Below are 13,547 nucleotides of genomic sequence, written 5' to 3' on the forward strand. Positions count from 1 at the left end.
TTTTTTTTTTTTTATATGAGATATGAGTCGGTTTTTTTTTCCAAAAAATTACTTGTTTCTTACATATGTATATAGATACATATATACAAACATACATATCGTCATTGAAGTACAAAATCGCGTATCACCGTTCCGCGAAACCGCGTAACTGAAATTTTTTGCCAAAAATTGGATTTGCTCACACAAGCTCTTGGCTCAAGCCTTATCCATTCGTCCTCAAATATACTAGCCAGAAATTGCCTGCGATTGCTTTATCAAACGAAAACCATATTGAAATATGAGTGGTTTTACTCTCTATATGTATTTTGTTGATACGCGGTTTTGTACTTTAAAGGACGATATGTATATGTAGTACACGCATATCTTTGATTTGAATTTTCACCCTTATTCTAGAACCCGAATTTTCGTAACCCGTAGCGTCGTTACGAAAAACGAAAAATCGGCATGCTACAACCCTTGCGAAAACGCGTATAGCATTGCCAGCTATCAGTTGTTTTGCGAAGTCAGCTGTATGAAGGAAAACAAAGTGGATAGGAATTAAAAAAACACTCATCAAGTGATTATTTATTTATAGTAAAATTTTACATATTTTGCCGAAAATGGATTATATTGCATTTGCAATTATAGCAGCAAAGTAAGAGCGCGCTATGGAAATGAATTGACAAAGCTATGCAGAGCTGTATGTCTATGTCTATGTCTAAGTCTATGTATGTCAGCTTCTGGTTGAATTGTTGAACCACAAGCGATAACTCCTCTTATGTTGGAAGAACTGGTTCTCAATTCAATTAATGCAATCACAGCTTCTTCTAAGCCATTGAAAGAATGCATTTTGTTAGGTTCACCACCCGTTGGGCTTCCCGCTTTCGGCCGCGCTTAGGGATTATAGCCCTTACTAAGAAGAATTCTCCTTTCTCTGTTGGGGGAGTAGAGGGGCGGAAGCCATTTCTTGTGCATATAACTCCGGCTTCGCCATCCACAGTATTTTTGGACAGAATCCACACCGAAATTTACAAAATAGTGCTAAGTAAAACCAGTTTTTATTAATAAGCTAGTGTTCGGAAATTGAAAACCTTTATCTTAAATTGAAAGTTTAATGCTTTGGGAGCATGTGTAGATAGATACGACAATAAAATGAAATTTTTGCCGCGACCAGGTGGTCTATTGCGCCCTCCACTCTTCACAATACATCCTCTAAACCTAAATCCCTGAGAACGTTCAATAGTACCTTTGGGGATGGGGAGTGAATGTGCTTAAGCTGTGGCCACGTTGAGCCTAAACTTCTCTCACGTCTTCTGCACACTGCATCACACTCGGTGAGGATGTGTAGAGAGGTGTCCCGCTGGTAGAGTCGCAAAACCAGCAAAGGTCCTCGACCATATCCCCAGCCTGTATAGATGCCCTCTCAGAATGCAGGGTCCTGTGAGGATACCTGTTATTATTCTAAGCTGCTCCTTTGCGGGGCCAATTAAACTTTGGAATCTCCTTTTGTTATAACCTCCCAGCAAACTCTTTGCGTGACGCATTCCTGACGAACTTTGCCAGTTTAGATCACTCATAGTGCTCCACTCCCACCTAAACTCCTCTTTTAGAGTGTTGGGACCCACTCCCAGGAAGGGCTCGGGGCCAGCTGGAGTAATAGCTGCCGTCTCTTGGGAAACAATCAGCCGCCTCGTTACCCACCCACTCCTTTGTGGCCAGGTACCCACGCTAACTTGATTTTATTGTGTCTACCAAGGGTGTTAAGCTTCTCAATGCACTTAAGGACCAGCGACGACTTAACTTTATAGGATATGATGGCCTTGAGTGCCGCCTGGCTATCACTTAGGATTATGATTCTCTCGTTTCTATACCCTCTACTCATGATTGTATCCGCACACAGGTAGATGGCGTAAACTTTTGCTTGAAAGATACGCGGATATTTCCCCATAGGAACAGAGATCCTGGCCATGGGTCCGACGCTTCCAGCACCTATTGCAGACCACACGTGTAAGTTGAAGTTTTTAAATTCGGGACACAACAACCAAAAATCATTGTACAAATAACTAAACCTTTCCCAAGTTTCTCGATAAGGGGTAACAAATATTATTTTTTCTTCGTTCATATTAGAGATGGGCAAAACACGTGATTCTCTACGTGACACGTCGTGTCACGCGTAACCGTGAGCGGATTTGAGAAAAATCAAGTAACTTCCGCGTGCGTAGGTTAGATTTTCCGTCAATCACGTAATTTTCACATATCGAGCCCTAGCCGCCAAAAAGATGTAAGCGAGATTTTTTTGAAATTTTTTTTTTTTTGATAAATAAAAAGTTCCTAGAGCATCTAGATGCATTTCTGCATCAAAATTAAAATTTTGAATAATGTCGGTTACATCTTTTAGGAGATTAGGGCTCGATATGTATGAAAGTATGTGTATTTTCAAACAAAATAAAATCGTAAACTATGTACTACTTACTATTTAAAGGGTGAACACACCAAAACTGCGCCACTTTGGGAAGCTTATAACTTACCCAAAAAGATTTCAATATTTTGAAATTCAAATACCATAAGCTGACCATGACCTTAGTTGGACGTAGAAGAAATTTCATTTGAATTTGATTCCTAGTTGAGTTAAAAATGGCAACCGAGTTAGAAACGAGACAAACCATTTTGCACGAGTTTATAAATGATCCGGCCTTAAGTACACGTAAAATTGCTAAAAAATAAAGATTGCACTATTCGACAGTTTGCAGGGTTTTAATCGGTACAAATAAGGCCTGGCAGTTACGAGAAAACCAGGGAGCGGGGGTTAGCATGGTCAAAGTGATAAAAACAGTGCTCGGAAGGTCCTCAGTGCGTTTTCGCGAGATCCGAAGATTTTGTCGCGTTATGTTGCAAAATCCGTACGGAGATCGCAGTTTTTCGTACAAAAGGTAAAGCGGAAAGCTTCATTGAGATGTTCTACAGCTCAAACAGCGCCAGACCGAGGCGCAAAGTAGAATGTTACAGCGAAATCCCGCATTCGGAAGTTGTATGAATTCTAAATTAAAAAATACAACTGCATTGTTAAGGACTACGAAGCCTACTGCTTTAAAAATTCAAAATATATTGCAGGTCAAGATTTTTATACTGCTGCAAGTCGTCAAGATGCCCCTGAAAGTTGTAAGCTGAAAATTAAGTCCAAATTTCCAAAAAAAAACAACATGGTTTGGCAAGCTATTTGTTCCTGTCGGCGTAAGAGCAGCCCTTTTTCCCATCCGGGACAATGAATGATCAAGTTTATCGGGATGAGTGCCTCAAAAGGCGTCTTCTGTCATTTATCAACAGATAAGGAGTAGGCCACTGTTCTAGGCGGACATGGCAAGCTCCCACTATGCCAAGGACACATTGCCGTGGTATAATGCAAATAACATCAATTTTGTACCTCACGACTGCAATCCACCCAATAGCCCAGAGCCACGTCCTATTGGGGAATATTGGTCAATTGNTTCTAGGCGGACATGGCAAGCTCCCACTATGCCAAGGACACATTGCCGTGGTATAATGCAAATAACATCAATTTTGTACCTCACGACTGCAATCCACCCAATAGCCCAGAGCTACGTCCTATTGGGGAATATTGGTCAATTGTCAAAGGAATGTTAAAGAAAACAGGTGAAACAGTGAAAAATATTGAAGAGTGCAAAACAAAGTAGTTGTGCGCATCGCGTAAAGTCGATGATGCAGTAGTGCAGAGCATGATGGCGCGTGTGCGATGAAAATACCGATCACTTGCATATGGAGCAATTAATAACTAATATTTTAACATTTTAATAACATCTAAACCTCCAAGTTATATAATACAAAAAAAAATATTAATTTCAAAGCCTTCTAGTTTGTTTCTGGTAGTAATTTCTAAGTGTCGCAGTTTTGGTGTGTTCACCCTTTAACTTATTTACTGTATATACATATGACGAATTCAAAGGTACAATGGATGAATCTGCAGAAACTAGGGCTGTGCGATAATTCCATTACTCGAGCAAGTTGGTTAATCAATTACTCGAGTAATCAAGATTTCGATTACTCAAAACGATGATTAATCGAGTTACTTGAAATATGGTTACTCAAAAAAAATAATTTTGCTCGTTAAAAGAGTTTGCTTATGCAAATGCTTATTTTCCTTTTTACATTGGCTGCATTTCTTTATTCATTCTGAACGTTTGGAATAAACTTTTTTGTTTATTTATTCTTTAGAACGTTCCTGATGATATGTTGACGTATATTTCAAACGCATTCTGTTTATTCCGGCTGTGAAATGGGATTATCCGGAATGTATAAAGAAACGCAGCCATTCTGTATATGAAAAAAAATTTTCATTTTAATTTTTGAAAACAGAAACGTTGTTTTCAAAGTATCAAGGAACTTCAACTATTTTAGACATATGTAAAGAATTGAAATGTTGATTACTCATTTCACTCGAAATGTTGATTCATCATAAAGCAACTTACTCAAATATTTTTTTTTTTTTNATGAAAAAAAATTTTCATTTTAATTTTTGAAAACAGAAACGTTGTTTTCAAAGTATCAAGGAACTTCAACTATTTTAGACATATGTAAAGAATTGAAATGTTGATTACTCATTTCACTCGAAATGTTGATTCATCATAAAGCAACTTACTCAAATATTTTTTTTTTTTTGGTTAATCAAAGATCTTGATTACTCGAGTAACTTTTGAATAATCATAATTTCCAATTAATCGAATAATTGAGTTATTTACTTTATGATTAATTAAAATATTGAGTAATCAATTAATCGCGCAGCCCTAGCAGAAACAGTTTTTGGAGACATCAACGCGGAAATACAGATTTTTTCGAAAAAACCCGAAAACAAGAGTTGTGACGATGTTTCGAAATTTTGGGACAAAGCTAAAAATATTCTTTTTCTTGGAAGCCTTTCAAGACAAATTTTAAACATACCAGCTAAGCTAGCTCAGCAACTATTGCAAGAGTTTTTTCTGTGTCGGGCAGAATTCTAGAAGAAAGGCGTACACAAGGCGAATTTAATAAGGTAGTGTTAGCCGTATATGAGTAAAAAACTATACTACGTAACATTACGCAATTGTACGCACAATGACAGTATGAATTACAACAAACATCATTTTGACGTTATGGTCTCCACGGCGAAAAATTGAGCTGTCGCACAGTGCCGCGACTCCATACAAATGATGGACAAAAATAGAAGGAGTGGTCAGAATTGGCTGAAACTTCACACCTAGAAGTATTATGCCCCTCTAATTTCAAAAATGAAATCGGTTTTTCTGTACCGGTTACTCATTTCGAGAAAACCGAGTTTTTCTTGCATTTTTATATGAAAATAGTCATTGTGGACATGTGTTGATATAAGTGGAAGGAGGCATCAGAATGGGCTGAAACTTTACACCTGAAAGGACTATATCACCGCAATTTAGGAAAAAAAAAACGTTTTTCAGCATCTGTTACCATTTAATTAAAAAATTTTTTTTTTTACAATTTTATAAAAAGGTAAAATAACTCATAATCATCGTAGACATATGTTTATAAAAACCGAAATAGTATTCAGAACTTGTTGAAACTTTACACCTAAAAGGACTAAGCCATGCTTATTTCAAAAATGAAATCGATTTTTCGGTACCGGGTACCCATTAAAAAAAAAAGATTTTTTTTTACATTACTATATGAAAGACAAATGAGGCATAATCATTGCTGATTGTGGTGTTTACGAAAACCGGAAGGAGTCGTCAGAATTTATTGAAACTTTACATCTGAAGTGTCTATATTACTCTAATTTTAAGAAAGTAATCGGTTTTTTTGTAACGGGTACCCATTAAAAAAACACCGAGTTTTTGCACATGATTATTTAAAAATGAAATATGGCATATCATTGTTGCTAAGTGTTCAGAAAAATAGTCTTAATAGTCAAAATTCGTCTAAACTTTACTTCCTAAGTGAATACATTATGGTAATTTGAAAAATTAAGTCGGTTTTCCTTACATGTTAACCTTTAGAAAAAAAAATTCTTTTGATTTCATTTAAAATAAAGCATAATCACTGTTAAGTAAGTAAGTAATAATAGCTGTTATATGGTAATAACATATAATATGTTAATAAAAACCGAACTAGTTGTTATAATCACTCAGTTTCAGAGTCCTCAGAAGAGGAGGAAGTGATCACTGATTCAAATGATTCCATGCTTTTGTCTGCTTCGTCACTTTCAACAATGTATTTATTAAAGCTGAGATCAGAACCCTTTAAATATTTGTTTCTCTGTTTTATATTTCTTTTAAATGCAACTAATGGATCTGACGATAATATCAAACGAGTCATTAAATCCGTATTGCTTTGTACTCTTCCAGTTTTTCGAGAATGATTAAGCCGATATTTTCTTATGTTTTTGTGTGAACATTCTAAGGCTTCTTCTGATAATGAACCTGATAAAATAGGTGGAAATACAGATTAAGAAAATAAATGAAAACATAGCTTTAAAATCATTACCTATTGGTAAATCAAAGTATTTAATTACATCACATCCATGTACTAAAACTTTATGCACTGAACTTGGCATGTTATACCAACCATAATTTCTAAGGTATAACTCTCTTGTTTCGTTCAACAAAACACTAAACTCTTGGGTTTTTATTTGTTTTCCACAAGAGAGGACTCTTAGCACCAGAGAAAAATTCATGAAATTTTAAACTCGCGTTGAGCTACATTTTCCACTAATAGTAAAACGTTGAAATTTTTGCACAGGTAATGTAATTAGTTAGGTGAACAAAATTATAAAAAGACTCAATCAAAAAAAAAAATATATAAAAAAATTGGACCTCCCTGATATGCATACATTTGTACTATCATTTTCGCAAGCTGTTTTTGTTTGCTGCTTAAGCAAAATAGTACTCTTTATGCAGATGAAGAGTAATAGGTATGTTATTTATTTTTATTTTCTTTTTGTTCGCCTTTCGTCTAATCATTGGGCGCTGTAAGGTGTCTCGATTGCATTTATTTCCTTACCCGAATTGGTTAACATATTATTTGTAAACTGGTGTCATTGCTCTATATATATATATATATATGTATATATATATATATGTAAATCTTCGTATACCTTTGTTTTTGGCTCCCATACCGTGATGCATATTTAAGTATTTTAATTAGCTGATAATTTTTTTCATTTCAAAGCACCCTGTACCTCTTAATTTTTTTTTTTGGCACTTTTAGCTTTAATTCAACACCTTATTTTTGAAAAGCGAACCAAAAATTTAGATCTTAGGGCATTCAGAAAAAGTATTGTAAATATAGATCAGCTAAAATAATACCAAAAAAAGGCATTTAGTCACTTTTTCAAAATTGAAAATTTTCAAATATTGGAAAAAGTTGGAAGAGATTTCGATTGTTTCTGTTAGTAGAAGGTCCAAACTACCATAACCAAAAAAAAAATTTCACGAACTTTCAAGATGTTTTTTTTTTTTTGTCTCCAAAGTTTACCAATTTTCGGATTTTGGTATGTTTAATCATATACTTATTTATTAATAAAAAAAAAATATTTGTATAAATTTTTTTCCATGAACCATGCATTTCTTGGTTTGTCGCATATATCTTTATCAAAGTGCAAAAGTTGATCTTGCTAGGAATAAAAATGTATTTTTAACAAATTTTTAACTGCGACCACTTTTATGTGCGAATCGCCGAAATGAAATGGTATGTAGAAAATAGGTGTACTTTGAGGGGGTGTGTGAGGCTGAAAGTTGTTTTTATCACAAAATAACTTATGAACTTCTCTTAGTTGGAGATTCAGCTGTAACTTGACATCAAGACATCTAAGTTTCAAGACAGTCGATTTTTGTATTTTTGTCCACCTTCGCGGCACTGTGTGTCGCCCAAACACCACATTATTAAATTCGCCTTGGACGTACATGATTGTTCGACAAAATATCATATTTAAACAAAAATATGAGCTAATTGTCATTTCAAAATTACATTGAATGAATATTGATGCGAATTCTTTTCTATGAAATTTGTAAAAACATTAATAGTGCGTTCCATGGTGCAATAAACAGGTGAAGTAATAAAACAGCATTCTCTGTTCATTTTTTGACATTCGGCTGCCTAATATTTCACAATGTTGCCTTTATTCGTTGAACGTTTTATGTGTTGCTGCTTTGGATGTATTTACATATGTTTTGGGGGCAATTTGGCCATTTATTATATGCTTGCAACATTTTCCGTTTGAATTTTTGTGGAAAATTTGTGTTTTCTTAAAATTTCTGTTTGAATTTTTGTGGAAAAATACTACATAATTTATTGTAATTAAAAAATTAATAATGCCTAGCCAAGCTGTGTAATTTGCAGAAAAACGTGGACTTACGAAGGCGTCCGTTTGTTCCATTGACCAGCGGAACAGGTTAGGCTGAAAAGTTGGATATTTCAAATACTTAATGGCGAAGTAATTTCTTGCACCACCAACTTCTCAGAAATATTATTATTCCACAGCCATGAAATAGACCTTCCAATAAATGTGAAAAAGAGCTATTTTTAAAGTGCAGGATGCATTTCCGTATAAATAATTATAATAAGCGGTTGAAAGGCTAAAGGTATAATCGATTAATCTTTATAAACCTCCCATATATACCTATTTAAATTTATTTATTTAAACCTTATAACCATTAATATCACGCGTTGCGTTTTTGTATTCACGATGCTGATTTCATGAGTCTAACTTCATCTCTTCATAAAATTATCAAGATTTGTCTATGCATTCGTCGGTGAGTCATTGGAAGTATTCTTTGTGCAAAATCTTGTTTACTAATTTCACCATTTTGAAAAGTGTTTTTGCCTCAAGACATCGAGTTGTACGTCATTATCTGTCACTTTTGATTGGTTACTGCATTGGCTACTTTTATTAAGATTTTTGTATGCATTTGTCGGTGAGTCCGTGAAGTATTATTTGTGAAAAATCGTTTTTTTACTAATTTCCCCATTTTAACATATATTTTTTGCATAAAAACATCACTTTGTGTGGCATTAACATGGTGTTTCAAATTGAGAAATACATTTTTCTCAAACGTTTGAAACTGTGTTTGCTGGGAGACCTGTTTAAATTCTTATTGAGGGCCTGTGCCAATTGATAGAAAAGTGCTCGGATTAGTAAAAGTATGGCTTCCAGTTCTATAAGAATTAAAGTCAGCAAAGACATTTTTTTATGTAATTGCTGCATTTTAATTGCTTAATCTCTTTTGCACTAGAGCAACTGTCAAAAATTTCCAGCAGTAAAAAGTTACGAATTGGCACAGCAGAAATGTAAAATTTTCTTACCATAAGTAGTAAAAAGTTTTTTCACCATAGCACTTTTCTACTCATTGCCACAGGCCCAGAGTAATGCAATGTTTTAAATGAAAAATAATAACTTCATCACTTCCTTTAAATTTTGAAGCTTGTTTTTTTAATTTTTAGAGCATTATAATAACATCTTTTGTTAATTTATTATGGCTTAGTACCAAATGTAAACATTTACTTACCAAACCATTATTTGATTCGGGGATAGAAACAAGGCCGAAAGATACATACTTAAGTATTTATATATATTTCTATTTATTTTTCTTCTGTTTACGCAAAAAACAATGCAGGTAGTAATTTTCATTGTATTTATTCAAGAATCTACATTTTAAGCTTTTGTTTTATAATTCCACGAATTTAGTTGAGTTGTGTCTGAGACAACTCAACTTGTATACAACTCAACTATTTATTGATATTGCCATGATAAAAATATTACAAGGTAAATCCATTCTCTCAATTCGTCGGCCATGATTTTTTTCTGACGTTTGCAAGCATTTTAAAATCATNGTGGACAAATGACGCTTACGACAAAATTTTACTAAAGAAAATCCTTCATAAACTCAAAACTAATAACAATACACATTAAAAATGGAATAATTTACGAATTTTGTGAACTAGTAACATTTTCAGAGACTTTGGATAAAATATATCTTCGCATTTTCATTTATCTATCGCGATTTCCCACAACCTGCCGAAATTAACATACGACAATCTTTTACCCTGGCGACGATGTGTATATCTTGGCAACCGCTGCACCGATTTCTTCCAAACTTGGTACAGCATATCAAACGGCCGAAAATTTTTAAAATTGGACAATAACCACGCCCACATTCTCTATATAAGGGTAATTTAGAGAAATACGAAATCTTCGATAAATCAGTAAATATTAAAGCTAATTTATTCAAAATTGACGCTTGCAACAATTCTTTACCAAGAAATACGTTTATGATAAAATTTTGGAAAATGGGCGTGGCACCGCCCACTTATGATCACATATATGTATGTCGGTAACCGTTCTACCAATTTGTACCAAACTCGGTATGGTTATTGTGCTTGCCACATAAAAGCAAAATGTTCAAAATTATTGAAATCGTACTAAAAGTACGGCTTTTCATATAACGGTAAATTTTAAAAATGGTCTAAACTTCAATATTTCGAAATTTAAGGACGCTAATTTACTCAAAATTGATACACCCCGGCTTACCATGTTCGGTACCGTCCGAACTTAGACTTTTTTTCTAAAACTTTTACCGAAAAATACTAAATAATTTATTTGTGATTAAAAAATTAATAATGCCTAAGCTAAGCTGTGTAATTTGCAGAAAAACGTGGACTTACGAAGGCGTCCGTTTGTTCCATTCACCAGCGGAGCAGGTTAGGCTGAATAAGTTGGATATTTCAAATATTTAAAGGCGAAGTAATTTCTGGCACCACCAAATTCTCCAAAAAATTATTATCCCACAGCCATGAAATAGACCTTTCAATAAATGTGAAAAAGCTCTATTTTAAGTGCAGGATGCATTTCCGTATAAATTATTTAAATAAGCGCTTGAAAGGCAAAAGGTATAGTCGATTAACCTTTATAAACCTCCCATATATAATAATAATAATAATAGAATGGCGCTTACACATAGGTTAGTGTTTGGCCGAGTTTCTCCTCCGATTTGTGGCGTGCGCTTGATGTTGTCACACAAAGTGAAGGGACCTACAGTTTTACGCCGACTGCCATTGCCTGCGAGGGACGACCGCTGTTGAGAAAAATATTTTTTGTTTCTATTTTTTTACGATGTTGCTTTGACTAGGGCTTGAACCCAGGCATTGCGGAGTGGAAGCGCGCACTGCTTACCACTACACCAAACCCCCCATATATACCTATTTAAATTTAATTATTTAAACCTTATAACCATTAATATCACGTGTTGCTTTCATGTTGCTGATTTCATGTATCTAATTTCATCTCTTCATAAAATTATCATTATTTGTCTATGCATCCGTCGGTGAGTTCTTGAAGTATTATTTGTGAAAAATCTTTTTTACTAATTTCCCCATTTTACCATATTTTTCTGCCTAAAAATATCAGTTTGTGCGGCATTAACATGATGTTTTGAAACCGTAGTTGGACCTTTCATCTAGAATGATTAGACACTTCTCAATCTGGGTGGTCTTCAGTTTCTACGTTCTTTGCTTCTCTTTGTGTGAACTATTCCGTGGATTTAGTACATCACACTACTCTTATTAGCATCAAAATCTTAATTTATGTTTCTAATTATTATTTATTACATTGGCTGTAAATCCTTAAAGCTCTTTGTTATTGTTAGTGTTTGTCTTTCAATACTAAATACAAGCGTAATCCACAAAATTGTTTAGCTTCTACATATCTAATTTGAATAAAAAATAATAAATTATGCTTAGTTAATTTAAATGGCTCTTTTATTTCTCAAATAGGGTTATTTCAGAAATAATTTTTAATATTATGTATGTATATGTATTAAATAAAAGACTTCAAATTATTACCCGTTTTGTAGTCAAAAAGGGTAATTAATATTTCTGGCCTTTACCCTTTAAAAAAATCTAAAGGGGCGAACACTTCCAATAAGGTAGTGTCAAATCTTCCTTCTCGCTCTTATTATTTCACCTGTTATTATTCCACCATGGTGCGTTCATCCCAGGCAAGGTGTTTGGCCAAGATTTGTTACAATATTTGAGCGATAAGGCCTATTTATTTATATACGTCGTGAGCTTGCGTGAACGTGATTGAAAAAAATGTAACAGAACGTGGGTATGCGTGATTTACAAAACCATCAACGTGAGCGTGCGTGAAGGTGAGCCAAAATCACTCACGCGCCCATCTCTAGTTCATATAAAGCAGTGGATAAAAATATAGTACGTATATGCGAAAGGTAGATTTCGTCGTTTAAAGTGCTAAACCGCATATGTAAGTTGTAGAAATTATTTTCTAGAGCGTAAAAACACTCATATTTCAAAATGGTTCTCTTTTTTATAAAGCAATTGCATTTCTGGATAGTATATTTCAGGACGAATGGATAAGGATTGAGCCAAGAGCTTGTGTGAGCAAATCCAATTTTTGGCAGCCAATGTCAGCGACGCGGTTTTGCAGAATGACGATACGCGGTTTTGTACTTTAAACGACGATTTATCTCTTTAAAAGAATACCACTAATATTTCCTCCAAACACACATCGACTTACAGTAACGAGCAAAACTGTAACGTGGTGTAAGTAACACCCCCGCTATCTATCCAAAACGACTTTCATACTTTTTTTCTATATTCTGATTGGTACACCCGTATTCCCTCTCTCATAACGTTTTGAAGCTAATCCAACAACAATAAAAAACTAGCAGACACAAATTAAATAAATTAACACCCCCATTGCGAGTATCGACTAGTAGTAGATAAACCACTCTTAGTCGATTAACGATTATTTATGGCATTACCAATGTCGTTTTCTTGTTCAATAAATTAGTGTCAATAGTTTTTACACGCTCATCCTTCTAAAAACAAACATTTGTAAAAGGATGAGCAACTTAAAATATTCACAATCGTTAATTGAACGAAAAATCGACATCCACAATACCATAGAAAAGCGATAATCGAATAAGTCATTTATCTACTACTAGTAGACACTCGCAATAGCGGTGTAAGGCAAATGTTACAGTTTTGCACTCTCTTAATTTTGCATTTTACAGTTATCTTTTAGTTGGAAGTCAGATTACTTTTCGGTATTGTGATTTATTAAAGCGATCACCAGTAAATAATATGGTTAATCAGAAAATATAAATGTATATAATGGAAAAGTGGCAAAAAATTGTGATTTTTGTGGCAACTTAGTACTATTACAGAAGCGCTTAAGGTATTAAAATTTAATGCAAATCAGTAGACAGCGAGGCGACGAATTGTCAAGTTGAGCGCAAACGCAGCATAAAAGAAGAAAGGAATTTTGATCAAAATACATGTGCGAGTGGGGCAGCTGTTTGCTGCATCGCAGAAAACCGGACAATATGCAATAAAAACACATTTTTAAGTTTCAATTGTAGGTTATTTCGTCCGACAATCAGTGTTGCCACGAACACATTTTTTTCCTACCAAAACTTCCTACCAAGACCAACCAAACCCTACCAAAATTTTTTGAAGTTTTTAAATGGTTTATCCAATGCCAAGTTTATTGAAAATGTAGATAACATAACATTTATGGCGTTTTCGTT

General features: G+C 34.2%; 2 protein-coding genes across 2 annotated transcripts in view; both read right to left on the reverse strand.

Moving 5' to 3' along the window:
• Positions 1-13,547, reverse strand: part of vas (ATP-dependent RNA helicase vasa) — a 119,501-nt gene that overhangs the window by 3,252 nt on the left and 102,702 nt on the right. The window lies entirely within an intron of this gene.
• LOC108359142 (uncharacterized) lies at positions 5,478-6,788 on the reverse strand. The gene is made up of 2 exons (XM_017610841.1): positions 6,487-6,788; positions 5,478-6,422 (listed from the first exon to the last, which is right to left on the reverse strand). Exons 1-2 carry the CDS (start codon positions 6,674-6,676, stop codon positions 6,124-6,126), a joined length of 489 nt encoding a protein of 162 aa, XP_017466330.1. The 5' UTR covers positions 6,677-6,788; the 3' UTR covers positions 5,478-6,123.

The sequence above is a fragment of the Rhagoletis zephyria genome, unplaced genomic scaffold (assembly GCF_001687245.7).
Source record: "Rhagoletis zephyria isolate East Lansing unplaced genomic scaffold, Rhagoletis_zephyria_1.1 Rzeph_scaffold_00346, whole genome shotgun sequence".
NCBI lineage: Eukaryota > Metazoa > Arthropoda > Insecta > Diptera > Tephritidae > Rhagoletis > Rhagoletis zephyria.

Coding starts and splice junctions, on each gene's coding strand:
- LOC108359142 (XM_017610841.1), bottom strand. CDS start 6,676: ATGAATTTTTCTCTGGTGCTAAGAGTCCTCTCTTGTGGAAAACAAATA. Junction 6,423..6,486: donor ATACTTTGATTTACCAATAG/GTAATGATTTTA, acceptor CTATTTTATCAG/GTTCATTATCAGAAGAAGCC.